General features: G+C 35.1%; 1 protein-coding gene across 1 annotated transcript in view; it reads left to right on the top strand.

Annotated features, from left to right (window-relative positions):
* Positions 1–27,490, top strand: part of ADAMTS20 (ADAM metallopeptidase with thrombospondin type 1 motif 20) — a 104,648-nt gene that overhangs the window by 36,896 nt on the left and 40,262 nt on the right. The window contains 18 exon segments of the mRNA XM_068400735.1: positions 3,905–4,050; positions 5,447–5,628; positions 5,723–5,859; positions 7,008–7,125; positions 9,817–9,912; positions 11,199–11,365; positions 11,473–11,602; positions 12,707–12,833; positions 13,523–13,733; positions 14,266–14,430; positions 15,139–15,303; positions 17,673–17,795; positions 19,143–19,250; positions 20,437–20,601; positions 20,819–21,109; positions 21,438–21,599; positions 23,052–23,196; positions 23,199–23,227. Coding sequence (XP_068256836.1) covers positions 3,905–4,050; positions 5,447–5,628; positions 5,723–5,859; positions 7,008–7,125; positions 9,817–9,912; positions 11,199–11,365; positions 11,473–11,602; positions 12,707–12,833; positions 13,523–13,733; positions 14,266–14,430; positions 15,139–15,303; positions 17,673–17,795; positions 19,143–19,250; positions 20,437–20,601; positions 20,819–21,109; positions 21,438–21,599; positions 23,052–23,196; positions 23,199–23,227 — 2,667 coding nt within the window.

The following is a 27,490-nucleotide window of genomic DNA, read 5'->3' as shown; positions in this document are numbered from 1 at the left end:
ATACAGACCGTCGTGTCCACTTCTGCAATGCTTTGTCCTTTTAATTTTCTCCTCATATATGTCTTCAGTGTTCAGTCATCCTCTTTCCTTTTAGAATCACCAGCAGCTACCAGCAACATTCATGGAAACATATTGGTGTCTGGAAATAGATGAATAGTTTTTCCTGAGCCTCCTTTTCTGCAAGGCTACATGAGGCTCTAACGCATGAAATTATGTCCTCATACACTGAGCGTCAGTGTTTCAATCTTTGTCCCAAGATCTTCGAAAACCATGTGTATCTCTGGGAGGAGTCTGGAAAATGTAGGCAGTAAGAGTGAACTTGGAGTCCTTTTCCTGCTGTGAGTCATACCAGGCTGTGTATGAAGTATTTGATTTCAGAAGAGCTCTAGTCCTGTTATGTGTTCATCTGTCACTCTCCTTGATTCAGTCAAAATCAAGCATAGCCTGACAATTAATGCTTTAATAATTTCTTTCAAAATTATTTTCCTGGAAGTTTAGCAAGCTCAATAAGCTATGAGATAAGTTGAAAGTACCTGAAATCAGTTTATCAAATCATAGTTTAATCCATAGGCAGGAGTCAAACTGCGTATTATAAGCAGGTGATTAATAAACATAAATCTGAGTACCTGTATGTTCATTGATCCCAGACTTGAACCATTAACCATCCCTCTCATCTCTGAAGATATAATATTTACATATGGATTGGGTCAGAATTTCTGCCTTTTTGACAGAAAACCAGCTGCTGACCTTCGCTAGAGTAGAGTTGCCACTTGCTGTAATCAGTATGTTTGGAATTACAAGTGATACCCACTTTACGTGATGCATACATTATATTTGCCATAACAAAAGTAGGAAAAAAATTGTTAGCGATTATATTTACATTTATGAAAGTTCTATGTGTCATAGTATTCTCGGTGAAGCAATGATTCAAGCAAGCACAGAAGAACATCTGGAATGCGTCTGATGCTGGAGTTTTCTACTGTGACTTCATCATGTTGCTTCTGTAGGAATGCAGCAGACATAATAGCTGAGACAAGTTTGTTGAATAAGCTATTAAAATCCCAGATGTGAACATGTGCTTTGCATTTTTATGGATCAAAATAATGCTGTTGTGGGTATAAAATTTCAGTTTACAGCTCTGTCTTTTCCTGAAATCTCACTTCAAGTTATTGTAAATGTTTTTGTGGATGGAGGAAGAACCTAAACTCTAGGTTGCTGTCCCATATTTGGATGCAGTATTCATTTTGTGAGGTAGGATTTAGAATCTTCAACCTATAGTAGTAAAAAATTTTTTCCTAAGATGCTAATTGTCACTTGTTGGAAAGGCAAGGTCTTAATGCTTCCTCATATTTACCTTAGACTTTTACATAATGCAGCCATATTTTTTATGCTCAGTAGTAGATGATAGGTACTAGAATGTTTGGGTACAAAGGTACCCTAAGGGCATCTTGGAAAAAGTAATAAAAACTAACAGTAAGCACTGCAGTGAGAAAATCATATGCAGATATGCAGTGGAATAATAATGTCTTTTTAGTGTTAAGTTAAAGCATTAGTCTTAGCACCAAGCGAGTGATGATCTGGCCAGTTTGCGGAATCATTTAAATGATTGTATGACAAGATAGATCTAGGTTTTGTTCTGTGTTTGCTTTGGGCTTGAAAATCACCTTGAAGGTCATATTCCTAGAGGAGGGCATTCGGGGATTAAAAGATATGTCCCATGTGCAAGAGTCGGTGTGATGAAGAATTATACAGGCAGTCAGTTTTATCACCAAGTTGGATTAGGAGCTCAGGCAGAACTCAGACAGGAGAATCTGATTCTATGACAAATTCCTATTTTGAAAGCAAAATGATTGTTAGCATATGAGCCTAAGTATCAATATAATAAAAGCATGTACTAATTAGGAAAAAATTGCTTCTAGGAATTATTTTATGTAGTGATAAAACCACTGAACAACATTTGAGTTTTGTGTCATTCAGGTATATTCAGAAAGATTGCACACATCATTTCAGTGTGTTCAGCAAAATGTATGTTGATTGATAGTTCTAAAATAAATTTGTGACATCATAATAACTCTTGAGAAATTCTGTGCAACATTTAAATTAGTTTTAAAATGGTGTGGAATCCTGGAATTATTTTATCTTCTGTGTATCAGAGGTTCTTAAATTGTTTTATGTGTCAGAGACTTTAGTTACCAAAACCCTTCTAGACTTTAAGGTAATTTGAAGCTGTTTTATGTCACAGACAACAGAGAGGCAAAGCCTAAGCTTCAGAAATAGCAAGCAGTTGAGTTGATATAATCTGTTCTGATGAGTCCAATGACTAATCCATGTATGTACTTCAGGGTAAAATGGAATAAGCCACTCCATGTCAATACGACTAGGAGAATCCTGCCTGACAACAAACTGAATGATCAGTCTAATCCCGAGTCTGTAAATAGTAGTCTAAAATAAAGAATGATCTCTCTTATATATGAGCACTGACCCCATATAGTCCATCCTGCCCAGTGTCTTGTCTCCAGATGTGGGCAGTCTTTGATGCTTCAGAGGGTGTTTGGAGTCAAGGACAAAGTTGAGGACACGTTATCCACATAGAAGTCAGTAGGAGACATAGTGCTGACATTATAGTATCTTGTAAATATTCTATTTTAGTATGTAAACTATTCCACTGTGTTGTGATCAAATATACCACTTGGGATTTTCTAAAGCATACAAGTGAATTAGAATTCCAACTGCCATAAGTCATCAATAGGATTAGTGCTGGTAATTCCTGCAGCTTCTTTGGAAAAAGTCATGCATGCACCAATCATAAGATTCTCATTTAGACTTCTTAGTCATGTACTTTTTGAGTAGCCAGTGAAGTGGATAAATATTTGCAGAGTCAGGGACTTAGACAGTAAATACTTAGAAGCAAGAGATTGATCACTTGATTCTTCTGAAAAAAAATGTCTAGTAATTGCAACTTTCTATAAATGATAACAGTTTACAGATATGGGGTGGTGAAGTCTCATAACTGACATGACCACAACAGAATAGTCTTGATATCTTTGTCGTCTTGATAATGTAAATCTGAGCAGATGAAATGAAAATTGCTCCTTTATGCAAGTTTTTAAGTTTTTAGATGAAAATAGGTAGTTCTTCAGCAGGAATAAAATCTGAAGTAACACAATAGACTTTGCAATGTAGTATCTTGCTCTAAGAATTATTATTTCTTTAAATATTAATTCAGTTTTAATGGTAGTAGTAAATTTGTTAAATTAGTAGTAAATATAAAATTACTGTAAAATATAAACAGATAAAAATATAAAATATTTTACAGCTATTGTTATAGGTGAGAAAGTCTGATTTTAAGCATGAATCTATAGCACCATCTTGCTTTAACATAAACAAGGTCTTAAATGCTTGAAGATTTGTGTGCTTTTCCCAAACAATCCCACTAGGTTTTTTAGTTTTCGGGATGCTGAAAACACCCTGAATTTCTTGGTGGTTTGTTATCATACCTTTTCACTTTTTTGTATCAGCATGAATTTCCAAATTAAACTGGAAGAATCTCATACATACAAGATGACTGTGAATCTATTTTTGAAGTTTGTGCATGAAAACATATCAGGAATTCGAGATCAGGATTTTGAGATTCTTCTACAGGCATTTGAATAAAGTGACAAGACCTAAAGATATATTCAGCATCCAGTAGCTTTCATAGAGAGCAAAGAACTCTAGACAGCATTTTTGAAAATATGACTACTGGGTAAGATATCTTAATGAATTTGCACATTTTAGAAAAAGTCCAGGCCCAGATTAAGAGCAGTGAGCTCCTAAATTTTGTTATTTCTGTGCCTAAAATATACAGTAACCTTTTGACTGTAACTTTGACTTACAAATTTTATTTTGTTTGTCAACTGTGCAGCACTGCCACCGTGGAATTTGTGTGAGCAGAGAAATGGAGACACGTCCTGTCGATGGAGAATGGGGACCATGGGGACCTTATAGCTCATGTTCCAGAACTTGTGGAGGTGGAATCAAGAGCACCACCAGACTGTGTAATAGACCAGAGTATGTTTTTTTTATTGTCTTTTACATTAGTGCATGATGAAGATATTATGACACAATGGATTGATTCAAAACAAAATGAAGGTATTGCAGGTTGCACAAATGGGTTTGAAGCACTAATAAAAAAAAATGCTTGTTTCAGCCATGTTTGAAAAGCGACATAAGTCTACAGACTCTAATATGCAGAGAATTTTTAGATTACTCTTGTCTCAACTATATCGTTCATATTTATAGATTTTTCTAAAGACTTAGTTTGGCAGGGTCTTTTTTTCCAGCTTTACTCTAAATGCTGGGGGTTTCTTTAAATATTGAGGTGATTTCTTTGGAGTAAAAGCTGCAAAAAGAAATAGATGTACTCCCTGGTAATCTTTTTAGTGAAACACTTGGTTCGCTTTGATTTAAGACTTTTTCACAACATCACCACCAGTAACTCCCAAAAGGAACCCTGGTTACAGCAGAGTAATTTACAACTTACTTTTATAATGAGAAACTTCTATTGACTGAATAATTTGATGTGGGTTTCATTCTCTATAATGAAATTAAATGAGAACTTTACCCATAACTTATCCAGAAGCAGAACCATATCTGCAGCCTGGGTAGTTTCAGGGTTTTTCTAGGAAATCATATCATCTTGATATCATCAGTGGGATAAATGAACCTCAATCAAATGACCCCAGGTTATTTTATTTTCTCTGATGAGTAAGAGGCGGTAAACTAGATTCCCATTAGATATGCCTCTGTAAGTCTGTAGTAACTGATAGTATCAATATGCTATTGATTTTTTCTTTTTTTCCTTGCCAAGAACTTAATAATGCTGAATTATTGTGTATCAGGAATTAGAACAGTTAGGAAATGTATTTTAAACTTTACAGTAAATGGGGTGTTTTCCACAATTTTCCCCTTTTAGTTCTTTTGATCCCCAAACTGAAGGAGATATTAGGACTACAGAAAGAGTGTGTCAGCTCCTAACTTTGTCTTCTTTCTTTGTCATTCTGTAAAATAATAATTTCAAATTACTGCAGGAGGTGCTGCTTCTGTAAAAATAGGGCTGTAATCCCAGCTAAGTTGATAAAAGTATTAAAGTTAATAATGCTTTTTCCCAGGCAAAATAATTATGAGTGTAAGAGAAATGAAAATGGAATAGACATTAATAAACATCAATAGCTTGATTACTGCCTTCCTCAGCAGTAGTATTTTACATGGAGTTTTTATTTTCTTCACATGGTTATAAATTTGTGCACAGTGCACTAGACGATAAGGGTCTGTGTGGGAAAGTCAGAAAAACATAGCAGAATGCTGTGTGAGATTTTCCCCTTTAGATCAGTGGCTCAAGCCACTTTTCATGGAAAACAGCAATTTTAGAAACGGAGTGTATTTTACAATTACCTATTTTTCTTAGACCAAGAAATGGAGGAAAGTACTGTGTTGGCCGCAGGATGAAATTTCGATCGTGTAGTACTGATTCATGTCCAAAAGGCAAAAAAGATTTCCGGGAGCAACAGTGCTCTGAATTTGATGGCAAACACTTTAATATCAACGGTCTTACGTCTGCTGTTCGCTGGCTTCCAAAGTACAGTGGTAGTAAGTATAAATTTTTTTTCAATTATTGAAATAAAAATGATACTTTAATTAAAGTTTGAAAACAGACAAGAAACCTGTTGGATTTTCTTTCCAGTTTCTATGAAAGATCGCTGTAAACTTTTTTGCCGAGTTTCTGGAACAACTTCCTACTATCAGCTGAAGGACAGAGTTGCTGATGGTACTCCCTGTGGAGCAGAAACCAATGACCTTTGTGTTCAAGGCTTATGCAGGGTATTTAAATCTAAACTTATTAATTATTAAAATCAAGTTTAACAGATGGTAAAGTAGATATTAAGTATTCAGTCAAATAACCATTACTGAAAATATGTAAAGCAAGATGTTTTGAATTTAGTTCAGTTAATTTTAATCCCTACCAAATTAAAGATCTGGAAATGGAGGCAATTAAGTGAAGAACATACAGCTGAATGTGAAGACCCACAGTCTTTCCTCATTAAGCCTCATATGTGAGAGAGTTAATATTGTCCAAGTGAGCAGAAAGAAACTGATCCAAAACTGGCATAAAGGGAGGAAAGAAGCATGCTGTGTGGTTATTGCTGTCATATTTCTGCTATCAAAGAAGTAAAAAAGTAGAAAATACAAGAGTAGATAGATTACATATTTATTATTTAGTTGCAAAATCAGGAGGAACTGACCCTTGCAAGGGATCATTTCAGAATTCTTGCTTAATAGCAATTATGGAAGTACCACAAGATTTTTTGGGAGAAGCAAGCTGGCATGTTATAACAACTCAAGACATTTGTCAAGCCCAAGTTGTTTTGCTGATTGCAGTGAAACTGAGTAAGCTCAGGATGAGGAGAAAATGTAGCCTTTTATATAGTGTTGAATCAAGAGGAAAGAGGAAATGCCAGAGAATTGTCCTGTTTATCATAATTTTTTAAAAAAGGAAGTTTAAGTAAAGAAACATAAACAAAAATTGTGCTTATGCTAGTTTAACCACTATAGTCTATTCGTATTCCTTTGCTTATTTTGCAGTAGTGACAGACTTTAAAAGCGTTGATGACCATGTACAAATACATACTGCTTTTAGGATTCTAAGACTTTTAAATGTAAATATAACTTAAAATTTATAAACAATGTTCATATTTTTATAAAAAAACTTTATATACTGCTATGTATTCTTATACAGTTCTTGACATGTTAAGTGTATTTGGATTGTACATTCTTAGTACAACAGCACTATTGTGTTTTGCCCTTATGTTACGGCACCCAAAAACATAAAAGGCTTTTCATGAATTGCCAAGGAAGACCAGATATATACAGTGAATAACAGTATTTTTAGGGAGTGGGAAGCTTACGTTGTTTGTTTTCATTGTTTTCCATTGGGCTGAGTGATACAGGATTATTGCATTTTTTTGTAGCAAGCAGGCTGTGATCACGTTTTGAATTCCAAGGCAAGGAGAGACAAATGTGGAATCTGTGGTGGTGATAATTCTTCATGTAAGACTCTTGCAGGTACTTTCAGCAGTGCTCATTATGGTATGTTTGTTTGGCTTTTTTTTTTTTTAATGGTAATGCACATTTCAGTATGGCTTAGAAATTATGTTTTACATTTGAGGAAGTGGGATTTCGGTGTATATTCTTTAGGGCCTCTGCCAACATAAAATATCTCTGATTTTCAGTGACGTGCCCTCTCAAGGACACAAACACTGTGACCTATTCAAGGGGAAAAAAAAAAATCAATCTACTGTAAGGTCAAAACAAAAGATACGAATAAAAGATATGATGAGGGTAAAAGTACGTTAAAAGGAAGAATCCCTGCTTTGCACTTTGCATTTTCTTGTCTGAACTGTGCAGCTGAAGAACTTATTCCAACGTCTCCTTTTGATTGTTTAAAGAGAAATAGCAAGAAATCTGTGGCATGAGCAGCTGTTGAGGTTTCTTTTGTCCTACAGTGAAAAAGATAGCCTGTGAAATGTGATCCTTCTCTTTCCAGAGAACACCGTGAGCAACATTTATGTTCTTTCCTCTCTTCATTGTCATGTAGTGAATGGGAAACTCTTCTGAATAACCTTGGTAATTCCTATTTCTTTGATTTAGTTTCTCTAATAGAGCTACTGATAGGTCTTCTATCAGATGTTCTTCTATGGATGTGTGTAGCAGTGCAGTTAAGTAGTTAGAGCATGGAACATAAAGACAGAAGTCTCCAGGTTAATATCAGATTCCTAAAGGCTCCTGCTTGCCGCTTCACTGGTTGAAAGAGACCACACGCGAAGAGAAAATGATACCTGGAGAGCTGCCAAATAGGATCTTCATAGAACAAAGGAATTGCTGGTCAAAGAGGAAACTATGCCCAGTATCCTGTTGGATTTTTTTTTTCCCTGGCAGAGGACTTGTGCCAAGCAAAAACTTCAGTGTCCATGGGAGGCCTGTGACATCGTTAGGCTAATGATTGAAAACATTGTCTGAGAAAATTTTATTTTCCGAAACGTTGTGAGTTAGGATCACAAGATAAATATGCTGAAGTCTATGCACCTGATCTTTTTCTTTTAACTTCACCTGGTCCCCTTCCGTACTGATGAGAGTCATTTTACTAAGGCAGAATTTGGAATTAGACAATAGCAGCCTGTGGTACGTGCTTGTATTCATATAGTTATAATGTCATTAAGTGTTTAAACAGTAGTGAAACAATAATCAGAAATTCATTACAATGAAATACTAATTTACTTAGCTCTCTATTTAGGAAATGATAATCTAATTATGCACACATAATTATTATGTTGGCTATTATTATTGCATCAAATTAGAGTGTCTGAGGATTTCCTGGAAAACTGGCATTCTCAGTGCCTTAGTATGTGATCTAGTCTGTGTATCCTTGACAGCATGCTATGCAGTTTTGTTTACAGTTTCCTCCCATATTTTGTCTTCTGTCATTCTATTACCACAAGGTCTTCAGCATGTGAGATGAGAAACTTTTCTAAGTGTGTTTTGGTTTTCTTCCCAATATGTTGGAAGATGACCAGAGGCTGTGTATTTATCCAGAGCATGCAGCGTGTCAATTTGCAATTGCAGTGCTGCCCCCAGCTGGTAAATGTGGTGGACCTGTGATTAGATTAAATGTTCATTTAAATGCATGGCATAGTTTTAATAGATTAAAAGCACTGGGAAGTTAATGAATTCTGAAATTGAAAAGGATATTGCCATATAAATTTTTACCCACAGAGGTGAGTCAACTAACTAAAGTTAAATCGCAGCAAGACTGTTAAACACAGCAAAATAAGTAGAAAAGCTAGCAAGGATGACATTAATGCTTCAGATTGCATGTTTGCGTTTATTATTTGTTTCCAATGTTTGCCATACTCAGTTTTTCTTAGGCATAAGAATCCTTTTGAATTTGTGATTAGCATCTGTGAGAAACCGCTTTTTTTATTTAACTTATGCTTATGTGCAGAGCAACAGTTCTAAAAAGCAGATCTTGATGCACCTTATTTTGTTACCTTACAACGAGGCTACCATAATAGTAGTTGGAGGTATTACAGGAAATAATGACCCATTTGTGAAGCATTTGTATTTTGAAGGAAGCTAGGGTTACACTAGGGTAACATTTTAAGTAGCAGAATGCAAACCAAGCGTAGCTAGTTTATCTGATTTATCTACCTATCTGTATGGACTGCAACACTGCAATATTTGAGTATTTAGGACTTGTTGTTTAGAGTTTTGTCATGCAATACTCTTGTGAGATAGAGAAAAGCTAACCCAATCGTATAAACAGGGAGTGGAGTTATTTCATGTTAAGTGACTTATCCACACTTGTATTGAAGTTTTGTGGTTAAATTGTGAGGAGCCACAATGATTCCTGAATCCCACTTGATACACTTGACTGCTTTCTAGAGTAGTGCTGCTCTCTAGAGATTTTTCTGAGTAGGTTGAAGTCATGTTATTGGTAAAGAATTGAATTCCCATTTCTGAACATGGGAATGAATTTTAATGAGTTATGAAAATAAAAGTTCAGTTAAACTGATTAAAAAAACAAAACAAAAAACAACAATAAAGAAATTTAATATGCATGAAGATACTCATATTTCCTTCTTAAAACATGAGGGCATTCAGCAGAGATTGTCACTGGTGCACTGTAGGGTTTTGTGAATAAAACTACTTAAACGTGTGTTCATATTTACTAGTATTTGACTATTTTTGTAGATAATCAATTTGTGAATAATTACATTGCAGGTTACAATGTTGTAGTAACTATTCCCAAAGGAGCAACAAACATTGATATTCGGCAGCACAGCTACTCAGGGAAACCAGAAGATGACAACTACCTTGGTAAAAGCCTCCTGGGGATAACATTGATGGATAATTTTTGTGCTCTTGCCAGAGGTCTGCTCTAGACTTACATTATCAGAAGTCTGATAAAGTCTTCAGAGCAAATATCTAATTACATTGTATCATCGTTTGCCTGAGTCTCTCTGTAGATAATAGTTTTCATAAAAATGAGTGAGATGTTGTTAGGTTTCTAATTCTTAAACATGTGTGTTCATTTGTCAGAAAGTAGGAATTATAGCACATTGCATCATTTTGTCAATTTTTTACTTTGTTGTGGCAATATTAATTAAAATTCCACAAGTGAACTCAGGAGTAATGCAGATATTTGTGGTTTCAAATCTTGGAAGCATATACTTTGTTTATAAACTGAGCACTCTGACCTTCAGCAAACTTACCAGTTGTCTCACATTTCTCTTTTTCTATCATGTCTAAGTGTAAAGATCACATGTTAATAAACTTGCAAGTGTGTGAGAGGAACAAAGAATTCATCACCACATTGTACCAAGAATTTTGGTTTTTCTTTTTCATAGTACTTACATTACATCTGAAGTGCCTGAGAGAACACTGGTGCATATTTTCCTTCTGTCTCTTCTTCCGTTGCCATCCTACTCAACAAACTTCAGTTTTCAAAGTGTTTTCCTCGCCACCAGTTGCCCTGTTCTCGCACATGCATCTCGCAGGACACAGAAACAACCCTCACCCCCTGACACTAGCTACCAATTCAAATGTAGTAATGCCTGAACAGCATGCCTTTACTAAAAATTTTACTTTATTTTTAAATTTAAAATTTAAATTGTTATTCATCTTTATTATTGTCAATTCGTCATTATATTTATTAAATTATTATTATAAATGCTTAATAATTTACTTTATTTTTACTTTAAAATTTACTTTTAAAAGCCGCTTCACTAAAAGTAGCTCTAGCAAATACAAGAATGTGGGCTGTAGAATAGGCCAGAAATACAGGTAATTGTTGTTTCCTTCTACAATAGTGGAACCTAACCAAATTTAGAAGTGATGACTGCAGTCAATCCTTCAACAGAACACATGTTATTGAAGTTGTGTTGTTAATGCAGAGAAAATCCGTGACAGCTGCTTAGGTGAAAGTTACTGATGGTTAGAATTAAATTCATGCATTAGAAACTGTTTGATACAACTTTAAAGTATTACATATGAGCTAAAATAAAGCTAAGTGTTGATGAGAAGATATATTATTAAGAGTTTTTATTGATAAAACCTTCTAATTAAATAGATGCGTTATTTCCAATATTTTATTTTACTTATAGCTTTATCTGATATTCATGGAAATTTTATCTTGAATGGAAACTTTGTTGTAAGCATGTCAAAAAGAGAAATCAATATACAAGGAGCCATTTTTGAGTACAGTGGTTCAAACAATACGATAGAACGAATTAACAGCACTGATAGAATCGAAGAAGAGCTAACCTTACAGGTGCATGTTTACTTTTTTCATGTTTGAAAATTTTCTACATGATCATTATGTTCATAATTTTATGTTCAAATTCACTGAAAAACAGCTGTCATTTTATCTCAATTAAGGTTTTGTGTGTAGGGAATTTATACAACCCTGATGTGCGTTATTCATTCAATATCCCAATAGAAGATGGAAGTGATCTGTTTACGTGGGATCCTTACGGACCCTGGCAAGACTGCAGCAGGATGTGCCAAGGTACTGTGAATTCTTCAGTCACCAGAACCAAAGACCTGGTTGCATTTAGGAAGGGACTGATCTTAAGTACTCAGATTTTTCACCACTACTTGTAAGGAAGAAACTCAGCACTCAGTGCACTTTAGATGCACAGAGCCTTTAAGGGCAGAACGGCTTCTGATTTTGTTTTGCTGTTTTCAGTATTTATGCAATGTAAGTCTATATTCAAAACTACAGTTGTGTTCCTTTCTTTTGTAGCCATATGAGTGGTTTAAAAAAAAAAGTTGAATAAAGTCTAATGCACCCTTAGAAAGCTGTATTATGTATCTACTAATATGTATTAGGCTTCCGTTATCCTATTTCCAGATGGACACTGATTTGTCTAGTATCTTTCATATATATTTATTTGTCTTTTTTGCTTATCTGCTACATGGAGTGAAGCTATTTAAAGATATGTTTTACAATTTTTTAACTGTTATTCTATAGGCCATTCCAATGTAAAAAAAAAACCACAATATGTATGAAGTGGTTTATATGAAGTGTACGTACACAGATTTTTGATAGATACTGCTATTAGCAGGTGCTAGAAATGCCTGTAGATATGTGATGGTGAGTTTCTTCTGGTTTTGAGTCAGGCTGTAGACATGCTCATGTGCTAGAAAAGCAGAGCATCTCTCAACTGTGGTACTTCTCCCAACACTCCAGATCTTTTGGGTACCCTGTGATCAAATTTTCTGCTTCCTTAAAGAAAAGGATCACAACCTCTAAGTTAACATGGTGCTTTAAAAATTTGGTAATTAGCAAAGGACAGATGTGATGCATTTGGAATACTTAGCCTGATAAGTAAACGGACTGTTGCACTTCTGCAGTTTTCTGGAAGTTGATATCCTCCTGAGACCGCAGTAGTACAGCTGGGAGGTGGAAGGGGTGACTGGGACAACCTTGTTCTCCACCTGGAATGTAGTCAGCTGCACAAAGCAGCATGTTTGTGCAGAATCTTCTGTATACAACAATTAGTGTTAATGGGGTATCTCTGTTAAATTCCTAAATGATGAATGGAATTCATTAGTGTAAAAAGGCACTCTTATTCTAGCCCTTTATTCGCTTTTTTGTTTCCTTTTCAAGGTATTCGAAGAAGAAGAATGACATGCGTACGTAAAAGTGATCATGTGGTAGTGTCTGATCAAAGATGTGAACTTATACCCACTGTACCAGGTGTCTTTGAGGAGTGTAATACAGAGTGTGAATTAAGGTAAAGAGAGGTTCCTACCTGATGGAGCTATTGTGGTCTTACATATTTTTGTTGATAGAGATTGAAAAAAAGTAATTCAGATTGCTTTACCCTCTGTCCCTCCACCCCTCTCTACCTTCCTCATCCCTCCCATCTCCCCTTCCTTTCCTCAAATCTATTGGTATAATAGGTTTATATATTATGTTTACACCTCTGAATCTAAGTAGAATGACTGTACTTTTCTAATTTTTATTGGTAAAGTACAAAGTCTTCTATTAGAATTGTGAATCTCTTCTATATATTGTGGTGCAAAAACTTGTATTGCTGGTCAGAATACATTTTTCACCAAAACTGTACCCACAACTGAAACTCATTTGAAAGACTTGTGGTGTTGCACTCCAAGAAAGCCCACGCTGGAGTGTTCAGAAGATGAACAGTTAGAATTATAGCTTACATTTTTCAGAGTCACCTAGGAAATTAAGACAAAAGATCCTTTAAATTTAAAAAGATGTTTTTAAGCCTGTGAGTCAAATAGTTTTATATTGCTTTGAAAATTCCAGTCATGAGATAGATTTTACAGTTTTATCTGTTCCCTAAAATGCATATCTATATTTACATGACAATTCCCAGTACATTCTCTGAGTTCTTTGTTCACTGTGGTCTTATTTTTTAAAACATAGTTAGCTTTCTATAACAGTTTATCCTTGTAGGTGGCACAATTTTGGCAAAAGTGACTGCACATCAAAGTGTGGCCCAGGGTATCGGTCTATAGAGATCCACTGCATGAAATACTCTATTTCAAAAGGACTCAGTGCTCCAGTGGATGATAAGTACTGTGCTGATCAGCAGAAACCACCAACCAGAGAGCCCTGCCATGGTGACTGTATGTTAACAAGTTGGCACTACACAGAATGGTCAGAGGTACAAATTCAAAATCTTTTACTTTACCATTATAGTTCTAGTTAGCGTTCATATCAATTTTTTATTTTTATGTCATTTTTTTTAGTTTAAGCAAAAGAAAATAATGTTTGACAAATGCAGAGTTGTAGGAGGAGCTAATACCAATCTGTATTTCAGCAACTTCCTCATATTTTTGTAAGAAACTGTAGCTAAATTTTTTGCAGCTTGGTTTTGGAAGTCAGCAGAGAAGATATGGTGGTTAAAGGTGTATATTTTATTTACAGTCTTAATAATTTAGTTCTGAGAGTATTTTGGAGAAAAGGAATAAGTACAATTTCAGCTTTAATCTTCATTAAAGAGCTTTATCTTGGAACTACTAAACAAAGTGCCAAGTTTATCTCACGTGAACATATTGGCAGTCTGTGGATTAAATGTAGGATAAGTTTGTCTAACACAATCATTAATGTCTTTCACCTTTAAGACTGATAATGTATTTTGACCTGGTTTTATCATGTTGTGTTTCCTGTTCTATAATATTGGCTATACACTTCAGTGTTCCAGGAGCTGTGAAAAAGGTGTCAGAACCAGAGAAGCTTTTTGTATGAACAATTTGGGTCGTCATCTTCCTGACAGAGAATGCCAGGAACTTCCAAGAGTTGTAACACAGAGTTGCAATGAATTCTTATGTCCAAGCTGGTCTCTTAGTGAGTGGAGCGAGGTAATCAACCTTGTAAAACTTAAGACGCCTTTGGTCCTAGTCATCAATATTAAAATAAGCTGCCTTAAGTGTTTGGTTTTTTTGTTCTGGCTATTTTGGGGCACACAATAATAAAAATTCTGAAGTCCTAGGATTTGGCTGATATACATCCCAGATATACAACTGGCATGAGAACTTCTGAAAAACACACCTAGAATTTGTTTTTCTCTGAAATTTTGTTACATAAAAATGAAGTAGTGAAGCAACTTAAAGTAAATCTGTCTATAGTAATATGCATACCTTCCTTTTTTATGAAGCAATGAGAACCATCCAGCCAACTGAAGAACAGAATTATATCAATTTTATTATAGATTATGTGGGTATAAAAGAACGATGGATAGTTTAAACACTTTTCCTGTGAAAGCAGTGATATGTGCACTCATATTTTAAACAAGTATTCGTTATTCTAGTGGAAGTAAATGATCTGTACATAGTTCTCATGTTTTTGTAGCTTTAGAAACTTAATAGTGATTCCTTTGTATTAGCATTTGGGTTGATGTTTACAGGAAATGGAGAATTCATAAAAGAACTAGTTTTGTTGGACTACTTATATTCATAGAATATTTTTGTTATTTATATGATCCTTAAAATCTAACAGATTACTAAAAGAAAGTGAAGCCATTAATGCAGATTCATGTCTTTACAAACTGATGACTAATATTTTTACAGTGTCCTGTGACATGTGGAAAAGGAATGAAGCATCGTCAAGTATGGTGCCAACTTAATGATGAACAACTGAGAGACGATTTCTGTAATCCAAATGATAGACCAGAATCAGTAACACCATGTGAACTTCATGAATGTGCATCTTGGCAAGTAGGGCCTTGGGGATCAGTGAGTACATAAGGATTCCTGGTTTCTTGTTTTCTAGTTCAGACTATGAGTGATCACAAAACAATACCTTTTAAACATTTTAATTGGATCTTAAGTAGTTACTTTAGTTGAATTGATTCACATATTTGTTTGCTCCTATTGTCTATCTATCCTGTAATTTAGGAACGCCCACAGATAAGTTAAATGTTTAAAATAGTCATTGACCCTGAGACTTAGTATCAAAGATGCTTTTACACATGAATGTATTAAATCTCCAGAATAATGAAAATGTAGATAGACAACAGGATGACCATGAGCCAGCAGTGTGCCCTTGTGGCCAAGAAGGCCAATGGCATCCTGGGGTGTATTAGAAGGGGTGTGGTTAGCAGGTCGAGAGAGGTTCTCCTCCCCCTCTACTCTGCCCTGGTGAGGCCGCATCTGGAGTATTGTGTCCAGTTCTGGGCCCCTCAGTTCAAGAAGGACAGGGAACTGCTAGAGAGAGTCCAGCGCAGAGCCACGAAGATGATTAAGGGAGTGGAACATCTCCCTTATGAGGAGAGGCTGAGGGAGCTGGGTCTCTTTAGCTTAGAGAAGAGGAGACTGAGGGGTGACCTCATTAATGTTTATAAATATGTAAAGGGCAAGTGTCAAGAGGATGGAGCCAGGCTCTTCTCAGTGACATCCCTTGACAGGACAAGGGGCAATGGGTGCAAGCTGGAGCACAGGAGGTTCCACTTAAATTTGAGGAAAAACTTCTTTACTGTAAGGGTGACTGAACACTGGAACAGGCTGCCCAGAGAGGTTGTGGAGTCTCCTTCTCTGGAGACATTCAAAACCCGCCTGGACGCGTTCCTGTGTGATATGGTCTAGGCAATCCTGCCCCGGCAGGGGGATTGGACTAGATGATCTTTCGAGGTCCCTTCCAATCCCTAACATTCTGTGATTCTGTGATTCTGTGAAACTCTTCAGATGAATGAGACAGGTAAAAGACCAAATATTTATAGGTGTGTGAGCATATTTATTTAAGTGGGAGCTTTAATTAAGGTCATAGAAGTGCATATGCTAATAATAGCAGGTAAAAAGACTTAGTATTTTGTTGTTATGTTTTGTTTTGACCTTCAGTGAAGAAAGATCTGCTATCTCTTTATGTGAAAGTGCTGTTGAAAAATATGTTCCTGTGTGTAATGATGCTCATCTAATGTATACCAGAGTGGCTTCAAAATTCTGGAAAAAAGTGAATTAATTTGTGAAGGAAACTTTTGTCACCAAATAGATGAGAATTAATTAAAAAATAATAAGGTACTCAATTTCATGGAGCTTTCATAAGATCAGGTTCCTCAAACCAACAGAAGTGTTGGATTATTCAGTTGTTTCTTGGATATTAGTGAGAATTCATAACTGAATAGCAGCTGATATTTGGTTTTTTTGCATATAACCTGTTAGTAAAATACAGAATAAATATACCTTTGGAAGTTAAGTATATTTTTGATGTAAACACTTCTTTTGTGTAGAACTTTTCTCATGTAATATTTTTTCACGTTAGAGAGAACCACACTGTTGTCTAACATAATGTTGAATTCCTTTTGGGTAATCTTTTGATCACAAGGTGCTGGCTTTCCATTCCTACAAGCTAAATGCAAAAATGAAATAAAAAATTAATTCAGTCCCATGATACAATTCTTCTGAGTAAAAAATCACTGTGTATGGCCTTGCTGGAGTAGCTTGTACAAGCAATTTACCAATCCATGTCTCTGGAGCAGAGCTTTCCATTGCAGTTTTTCCACCATACCATCCAGTAATAGCTATTCATGACCTGGGTTTTCACCAGTACTTGTGCTTGAACCGCAACATTTATAGGATGGGATTTATGTAATAACATTTTCACCCATCTAACTTTTTAGGTGCCTTCTTTGAGTGTGCTCTTGTCAGACTCTATAGTGAAGGGAAAGACATTTAACATCTGCAGCTAGCGATTCATTTGGAAGCTACCCCTTACTGCCTCCCACCCGACTTCCTCTACCCCGGTTTTTGTTGCTGAGCATGACGTTATATAGCATGGATCCTCCCTTTGATCAGTTTGAGTCATCTATCCTGGCTGTGTTGCTTCCTAATCTCCTGCCCACCTCCAGCCTACTCACTGTAGGAGGCAGAAGGGGGAAAAAAGAGAAAGCCTTTATCCTGCACAAGCACTGTTCAGCAATAGCCAAAGTTTTGGTGTGTTACAGACACTGTTTAAGCACCATATGGTCTGCCATGAAGAAAGTTAACATCATCCCAGTAGTTATTCCTATTCATTCTAGAAAGAGTTTTAAAATAGAAAATGTAATTAAAAATTAAATTTGATTATAAATAGTGCTATTTCAAGTGTGTGAAATTATTGGCTTTAACAGTGTTCTGTAACGTGTGGACGTGGATACCAGATGCGTGCAGTCAAATGTGTTACTGGGACTTACAGAGTTATTTTCGATGACGGCAGGGAATGTAATGCTGCTACTCGTCCTAGAGATAACCAAGTAAGTTAAAAAATACCTTTCAGTTGATTGTACTTTTGAGTTAAAAGCTTCTAATTACAAGTGTTGTCTACTGACTCTTTGAGGGAACTTGCAGGAAATGAGTTCTTAAAATGAGAAAAAAGTACTGATACTACCTGCTTTTTTCCTAAACTTCAAATTTGGCCTAGGGAATGAAGTAGAAGAAGAGTAATTTGGAGATTGGAATTTGAAAATTTGGTATATGATTGACGGGGTCCAAAGGCCTTTCATTATTTGGCAAGGTGAGGAAGCTCCAACATGTAGAATGTTACAAGGAAACTGCTTGCCATCATGCTTAATAATAGCACCTAACTGGCTTGGTATTCTCTAAAATTCTGCTTGAATATAGTTCTTAAAAGAATGACATGGTTACCTGAAGAAAGCTTCAGTTGTTGGAATAATACTAATTCAAAACTGTGAAGACATGAATTATGATTCAATATGGTATTATTATGGTTCTTTACCTTTTCTTCTTGTCTCCGTTTACTTTACTTCATTCACTTCCCTTTATTTAAATCTATAATTTTTCAGAAGAAATGTTTTTAATACAGTTAGTGGGTTTATCTTTAACTAAAAGCAATTGGTGTCTTAGGTGCTATGTATTAATATGTTGATCTGGCCACCAGATTGATACATCTCATTTATATCCAGCTAAGCTAGTAACCCCATACCTCCTTGAGGACATACTCTGCTTCTTGGCTCAAGGAGAAGAGGAAAAAAAAAAAGGATTCTATGGTTTGGAGTAAAGCAGTCACAAGTTACCAGCCCTCTGATGGCTTCTTGAGTAAGATTTCAAAATATAGAAGTCAAGTAATTGGTATAAATTTATTTCCACTTACATGTGAAAACACTGGGTTTGAGTATACTTTGTATTTCGACTTGTGGTAACAGTTTGGCTGTTGACTGAAACTGAGCTATTTTGTGTTCTCAGTAGCTGAAGGTACAAAGGACAGGACAATACAGCCACTATCTTCACTCGGTTCTTCTGTACTGCATGTGGCTATGAACCAGGACACAGCAATGTCTAATGCCACTTGTCTCCAGCAAGTTGCCCAACACTGTTTTTTCAAAGTGCAAATATTATTAGTTATTACTGATACAGTTTTAATATCAAATACATTTTCTTTGCCTCTCAATTTGAAACAAAACAAACAATTCAATGAAAAGCCTTTGAATAACACCGGGGAAAAGCTAGAAGATGGTATTTACTTGTTAATTAATCCTGGCTTATTGTAATGATAGGATCTGTCTCTGTGGGAGCCATTTGCTTTACGTTTCACTATTCCAAAATGTGTATTTTGAAAGCTTTTTTTTTCCTCACCCCCACAGGAATGTGAATTGCCCTCTTGCCCAGAAAATACAGAATTGTGGACTACATCACTTCCTCTAGTTCATGTGGGGAAGGTGACTCAATGGAGATATGGATCATGGACTCCAGTATGTAATGTAATAGTGGTCACATCTTGCAGAGCAGTTCTCCGTTCCCTCATCTATTTTTCCATAAAGCTCTCATTAATATGTTTTTCAGACTGAAACCTACTTGGGATAAATTTTAAAGGAATTCTAATATTTTTTTAAGAAGCTGTTTCTTAAAGAGGAGATAGACACTCGCAGCAAATTCTGTGCGCTTCAAATCTGGCCAAGGAAAATAAGGAGGGGGAAAATACAGGATTCTAGGAGCTGGAGTTCTGAGCAAAATAGCTTTCATATGATTGAGAGTGTGCAAGGAAGTGTTTTTTTAAAATAATTGATCAGTTTCTGAGTATGGACAACATCTTTCATTCTAAAATATGATTTAAATCTTTTATGGGAATAGCAATATAAACAGTTTGTGTCTTTAAAGTTCTAATTTTATATAATTTGTAAAATAAGCATTATAAAAAATGGTTTCTACACAAACTTTGTTTAATGAAAGAGTTTTTAATTTTGATAGTGCTGAAAATTAGTTTTACTTGTCAGCGATGTGAAAATTTAAAATTATCTATAAGAATGTGGGTGTGTCTGTTAATCCCTTGAGGTTATTAACAAAGCATATAACACAATTGTGTCTTTGCACAACTATTTTAACTAAGTAGCAGTATAGAGTGCATAGGCTGAGGCTACTCAGAAACTCTTCACTAAATCTCCCTTGAACGCAGCTAAAAAGGCATCAGAAGGGGCTCAATGGAATATGCTAATATAAACTAGAACGGAAAATGGATTGTGAATAACAGTTTTTATTATATCAGTTGATGTAAATATTGCATCACTGTGTAATAACAAAAATGTTCTGGAAGTTACTCTCTAATGTTTCTGTTGTTAATACATATAAAAATTGCCTTTGCAACTGTATAATGATTCCAGTTTATAGTTGAAATGCTACCTGTTCAGATACTCTGAATTGCTTCACAAGAATTAAGTCCATGCAATTCAGTTCCAAGCCAACAGAATTCTTAAGGCCTAAACCATCCAGCAATATTTTACTTTCTTTCCTGAACGCGTGGCTGTATCAGTGTGAGATGGAAATCTGGTTATCAATGTTTAATTCTAATTAGCGATACTAAGCGATGTTAGTATTGTAGATGCTTGCATGATCTTATTTTGGTCTCCTAAAGTGCGATGAGCTTGGATTGTTCTCTGACAGTGCTCTGCGTCCTGTGGGAAGGGTGATCGTGCTCGCTATGTGAGTTGTAGAGATGCCCATGGAGGAATAGCAGATGAATCTTTCTGTGCTCATTTACCACGACCAGCTGAAATTTCAAGCTGCTTTAGCCCATGTGGAGAGTGGCAAGTTGGAAATTGGTCCCCTGTAAGTATTAATGGTAATTTTTTTTTTTAAATATATCTATTTAGGTTATTGGCCAAAGTCTCTGATTAGAAATTGGGACATATTCTGTGCAAGTGTGATTGAAATTGCATCCCTTGAAAAAACAAAGTATATGTTTCTTATTGTCAAATAAATATAAATGTCTTTGGCTATTAATTATCAATGTTCTGTCACAAATGTTGGGTTAATTTTTGGTTAGTGCACAGTTACGTGTGATAGTGGAATAGTAACAAGACAAGTTATCTGTGTCAACTATCATCAACAAATCAACGAGAATTACTGTGATCCTGAAAGCCGACCTTCCAGAGAACAAGAATGTAACATGCCACCATGTCCACCAGTTTATCATCATATTCCAAAAATACATGACCATCCAAGCCATTTTCCAGAAATAAGTTACCTTCCAATACACCATCCACAAGACAATATAAACCAGTGGAACCGACCCTCTGCAGGAGGATATCAATGGAGAACTGGACCCTGGGGAGCAGTAAGAATTTTTTTAAATTTATTAATTTGTTCTTTCACACGTGTGTTAACATTTCTAGAAATGTTATTGCAGTACAGGTTTGGTCAAAAGAGAAGTACATTTATTTTAAAAAAATATTATTATTATTATGAAGACTGTATTAAATCCAAAATGTATTTTTTCTGCAATTTCAACTTTAAAATATTTCTACATAGTAGTAATTTTTATTTGCAAATTTCAGTTTTGAAAGTTAGCATTAAAAAATAATAATTTGAAGTTGTTTTAACCAATATATTTTGCATATTTCTGATTATGCAATGATGATACATATATTTACATGTTTTGGTAGTGCTCTAGTACTTGTGCAGGTGGATTTCACCATCGAGTTGTAGTATGTCAAGATGAAGAAGGAAGAAGTGCTAGTTATTGTGATGAGGCAACAAAACCTCCAGAGTCAAGACACTGTGATTCTGGACCCTGCCCACGATGGAACTATGGGAACTGGGGAGAAGTAAGATCATTTCACTTTCAAAGGGAAACATTATTTACCAGATAAGCTTAGAAATAGTAACATAACTATTTGACTGTGAATGGAACTGAACACCATTTTTTTTTACCTATTTGAAAAGAATAAGTTTCAACCTGTTTATCTAAACTTTGTTCTTTTATCAAATCCAGAACTGTAGTGTAAATATGAGTAGTGTAAATATACATCCAAAAGAAGTATTGTGTGAGGCTAAGGATGTACAACATATAATTGAGTGTTGCAGTAGTGTCTTGAATCTTGAGACATACATAATTGTTTTCTGTTAGAAAAAGATGAATTGTGTGCAGAAAAACCTCAATGTAATATCTAGTCTAAGAAAAAAATGAGCACCACAAGCTATAAAGAAACTTTATTACATCAAATTTCATAGGTACTGACTAGAATAACTGCAAGTAGTAGTATCTACTGGGTTGTAGTTACAAATTAGAAGTATGAAGATAGGATCATGCATTTAAAAGGTATGCCTGCATTAGAATGTTTTGATGAAACATTATACCTTATTGGACAAAGAACGGTTTCTCCATGCCATGTAATGTCAGATTTTGACCACGCATTCTTGCTCAAACACTACAGAAAGAGTTAAATCTGGTTAGTTTGGCATTTGTTCTAATCTAACCTCTTGCGATTCCTGCCCCTTTTTACTGATTTTTGATACATCAATATCTAGAGTTGGGAAAAGAAGAAAAATTGTTTGACTTTTTTTTATCTTTCTTTTTTTTCCCCCCTCATTTTGGCCAGATCTAGCCATTTAGTTCTCAAGGCCAGCCTGAGTGTCATGTTTTTTCTGTCCACAGCTGCAGACCTGGGATGCAGTTAATGCAGATGCTGCAGTTTTTGTCTAATTTAGAATCCTCTGAAACACAGTAAAAAAGGTATAAACTATTGAAACATGCTCAGTTTTGATCAGATTGTTTTTAATAGCTCATTAGAAATGAGAAGTACTATTTTTGTCTGGTACTGAAGAATTACAGGAAAACTGAAACCCAGAAAACACATCCTATAAGTATTTTACGCTTAGTCTGTATAAGTTAGACTATGAGAAAGTGTGCCCAGTGTCTGTTTTCTCTTTTCTGGCAGGGAAAACTAGTTTTAGGACCGATTTCCATCTTTTCCTCTTATCAGAGGAAGATACATATGCACATTTATTCTCACAAATGGATACTTCTCCTTGATAGATTCTCTGTAACTGAGACTGTAGAAAACCACTTGGTAAACTATAAAAATGTAGTTTGGTAAATGTTTTGGTGAGAGAATTGTATGAGATTAGACTGTAAATCCTTATTCTTGAATTGAGTGTCCAGGGAATATGAAAATAGGCATAGTTAATAATGACATGTATTGATTTTTGCTATATATTTTTGGTTTAATGGATGACTCCTTTAACAAAAATATTGCATATAAAATTCTGTATTTCAGTGTACTCAAACTTGTGGAGATGGAATAAAGACAAGACTGGTGATTTGTCAGCTTCCTACTGGCCAAATGTTGGGTGATCAAAACTGTGAAATTCTAGACAAGCCACCTCATATGGCACAATGTAATGTGCATTCTTGCCCTGGTGATGTTCATGGCATCGGGGACCGTGGAAATCGGTACGATAGCATTCACTAATATTTTTCGCTTTCTTGTTCTTTCTGTCACTCTATTTCCCCTTGCCTTTAAAAATATATATTATTATTTTATTTGATAACAGTGAAATAATAATGCATGTGGAATATAGTCTATGTAGTTTTATTAAGCGATTGTTCCTGCAGTCATTGAATTAAATGGGAAACAGCCATTTACTTCAGTGGGAACAGTATCATGCTCTGTAACACATCATAGGGAAGATTTTGAAAATTACCAGAAATCATCATAGCCGATAGCAATACCTAATAGGTTGTTCTATTTTGAAGGGTTATGCTTTGTTCTGTGTTTAAATTTAAAAGTATATGCTGTAATTTATACTGCAGTATTATCTAGATATTTATATTTGTAAAAAAAGAAAAGCTTTTTAGTGATAAGTTTTTTTAATAGTATATTTAAGTATAAAATAACTGACACACATATATATTACACTCTATCATCAAACATTTTACTCCATATTACATGTACATTTGTGTATAAAAGTTTATATTTGTGGTTTTAAAACGGTGACTAATTAAAGCTGTCTATGTATAATTATATATGTAACTATAATATGTTATTGTCTACATGTCACTGTCTATTAATGTGTAAAAATGCCTACAGTAATAACCATTAATCTTTAAAATTGCCACTAGCAGATTATTAACATACTGAAGTAATCATAGCAAGCTCTACAATATAGAGTACATTATTTTTCCCAAGCTGTGAATTTGACAACAATATTTATTATTGTGCTCAATTCTAAGGAGAATAATGGCAATCAAAGGAGGTTGGATCCAGTTCTGGTTCCATCAAAATCAGTTAAAAACCTGTCATTAACATCCCTGAGAGATGGGCTAGGACAACAGTTCTGTATTTTTTTTTAATTAATAAAATTATGTAATTTGGTAACATGGAAACATTTTTTAAAATGTTGTCCAATTTCAACTTTAAATAATTTATTAGTGTTTATATAATCTATTCTAATTTATTGCAAATAGACTTTAAAATGAAAGTTTGAATTAATAATTTACCACAATTATCTCTTTCTTCCACTGTGCAAAACAGAGTTTTGGGTTTGTGTTTAACAGGCACCAGAGTATCTTATTTAGCCATTACCAAATAATTAGTGGTGACTTGCTAATAATTAATGTATGTACTTCAGGTGCTGTGAAGACAAGCAGGGCGTTCAGCACTCAGTTCTTTGAACTCAGTGTTTGTTTTTCTTTTAGATCCAAAGTTATTCACAGTCTGTTTATTCCCTGAGTGATGCAGTTTCTCCTGCATTAATGGATTACCTGTAAGCTGTTGTAATGTATTGTAAATGTTACATATGGCTTAGTTTTCCAAAGATTTTCGTGTTGGTTTATATGTCAATTGACATAAAAAGCCTTTTTAATCCTTCAAAAACGAAATTTAGAATGGAAACTTGTTATCAAAGAGTGAGTTTGTGGCCTCTGTTATATATGTGATTGCAAGCTCTATGGTTATTTGGTAATAGTTTTAATTTCATCATACTGTCACATGGTGTTGTGCAGAAACAAATGTAGCAGATTCAGGAAATAAAAGCAGGCTCACATATTAAATATGCTCTCACTTTTTAGTAATTTAGCTAGTTTGAACGCTGCCAACGCACAAACTTCAGTTAATTTTTGTTGCTATTTAAACAGAGCAAAATTTATTCGTTGAGGACAACTATTATGAGAGAGCAGTAAAAGCTTTCATCACTGAAACACTGTTGTAGCCTAGCACAAATGGGTTTGTTTAGCCTTCACCTATGGGTGGTTAACTAGTGAAGTGATAGTTTGGCAATAGATCATGGCTCTGCCTATCTTACACCTTTCTGGCATACAATATACTCTAATATAGGGGACTGTTAGTGACTGGACACTCACTGGAGGCTGGGATCATCAAGCATGTCACATCTACACTTATCCCCTTCTCTGTAAAGACAGCGAGAACCAGATAAAACACTATTTATATTTTTGATAAAAGCATTGAGTAATATTTATGTGTCTGGACAGCAATGCATTACACTTTCATAGCTACTAGTGAGATTCCAATGTCAAAACTTAAGTAGAAACTGAAATGTGAGACTTCCCTTATGTAGTGTATTTTGCTGTAATAGATTCTGCCATCTTTTACTTCTGGCATGCATAGCACAAATGTGTTACATGGAGAGGGTGAGCAGAAGGAGGGGAATTTCTGAGCAATTACTTTATCTGGAACAACTCCTTGACCTCCTTGAATACTGGCCCTGTCTCTGGCCCAGCCAGTTCAGAAATGGGTATCAAAATTGCTTAAAAAACCTTTTCCTCATTCTGATGTAGCTTTGTCTAAACCATGTCTTAACTAAAAGCTTCACTCACAGATTATTCCAGCTTTTACATAGCCAGATAGCTTCCTCTTGAATTTTAGGTTCCAGCAGAAACAGATTCAGAAAAACTCAAATTAGCTAAGACTAGTTCAGAATCCTGAGTCAAGAACCTGATCCACCATGGAGAAGGATTGTTCTAGTTTATCAGTTGTCAGTGTTTTTTATGCTCTTTTCCATATTGGGGCATTCTAACTTCTTCCACTAGTTATCACTGTGTATTTGAGGATAGCAGACTTTTAGCAATATGCCTTGTAGGTACATTTCTTTCAGTTTTTGATTCATTTTACACAACCTGATTAAAATAAAACATGTTTTGTAATGCACAATAGGGCAGTTGCAAGGAAGGCTCTGTTTGATTTGAAGCCAGAATTTTGGTTGATGCGTTCTGCAGTTTAGCAGCTATGGGCTGTTACTTTATAGTGTCTGTCTATGGCTACCAGAGCAAACTGTTACAAAGCTTAAAGGCTGTGTCCTGCTCTGTTGCCAGCTTCTGCAGTTGTCCAAAGGGATGTGAGGCAAGTAAATCTCAAATTCTAAATGCTTGTACCGCTCCAGGACACTTTCTCAGAAATGTTATGCATATTCAGAAACTTTGATTCTTTGAATCTTTGAAACTTTAATTTAGTCCAGAATTTTCATATCATGATATCCAAGCCAGAAAGAGGCTCTAAAGTTTTACAATGAGGATGACTAGGAAACACATCCTTTTGCCTGTAACTTGAATTCGTTTGATCTGGAGGTCGTTGAGAGAGTCTGACAATGATCTTTGTAGAATGTAGCTTACGTCTTCCGCCCTCTTAGTTTTGTGCAAGTTTCTAAGGGAATTTTCTTTAGTAAGAACTGAATCTTGCTCTTTTTTTTCCTGCCTTTGTATCAAAATCCAAAGGAAATTGAGTTGGTTTACACCCAGTCCATGCATCTTGAGGGTCTCTGACTTGTTTTCAAAGAATATTGGTGTCAATTCTGAATGTAAATGAGTTTGATAAATATTATGCAAACATTCCTAAATTCAGGTGTTTCAAAGTGTGAAACATTTGATTTCAAGATTTCATTGCCTAATTGGCATGTATCTAAGTACCCTACCTTGGTTTTGATATACAAAAATTACAACACAGATGTATATATTTTGATATATACATATTTGTGATGTATTTATAGGTTAAATAATACTTGAGGTAAATATAGCTGCTTATTTTAATGGAGTTGCACCACCAGTAAATTTGGCCCGTATATCTCAGATATTTTTCTTTTGACCACTCTAGTTTCATTGGTGAAGGGATTGAGGCAATGATCCAAAACTTCATGAAAGAATGAATACATTACAAGCTAAAAATATGGAAACCATATGTCACATTATATAATGTCAAGAAAAATTCCATAGCATTCTGACAGCTGCCTAGGAGTACTTTGTTCTAGTGTAGATTTTTATTGTATCCCTTCTTTCCACAGTGCATTATTAGGTTTTTGTGTTTAGTGCATGCAGTAAGACTTCTGGTTTATTGTATTAATTTTCATCAGAGCAGTCCGGGTTTTCTGACTCTAATGACAAGAAGCTGGTTTTTATTTAAAGCATGAAAAGAGAGAGTATTACAAATTCACAAAGATATTGTAAAATTTTAAAACTGAACTGTAATGACTAGAACTAACAATTTTGTGCTAGAAGAGTTGTAGAATAATCTATCTTAATTGAGTTCAAGAATGCTGCTTTGTTATTCTCATTACTAAGCTTTTTTTCCCTTTGAACAGAATTTCTCATATCCACATGCTTTAGTGTTCTTAGCCAAACAATCGTCTGTTACCTGACAAAAAATTTTGTGGGAATAAAATCAACTGTTAGTTGCTTATCTTTATATACAACAGATCTTCAGATACA

This window comes from Nyctibius grandis, chromosome 5, assembly GCF_013368605.1.
Source record: "Nyctibius grandis isolate bNycGra1 chromosome 5, bNycGra1.pri, whole genome shotgun sequence".
NCBI classification, from domain to species: Eukaryota; Metazoa; Chordata; class Aves; order Nyctibiiformes; family Nyctibiidae; genus Nyctibius; species Nyctibius grandis.
This window is presented reverse-complemented; position numbering and strand designations above follow the sequence as displayed.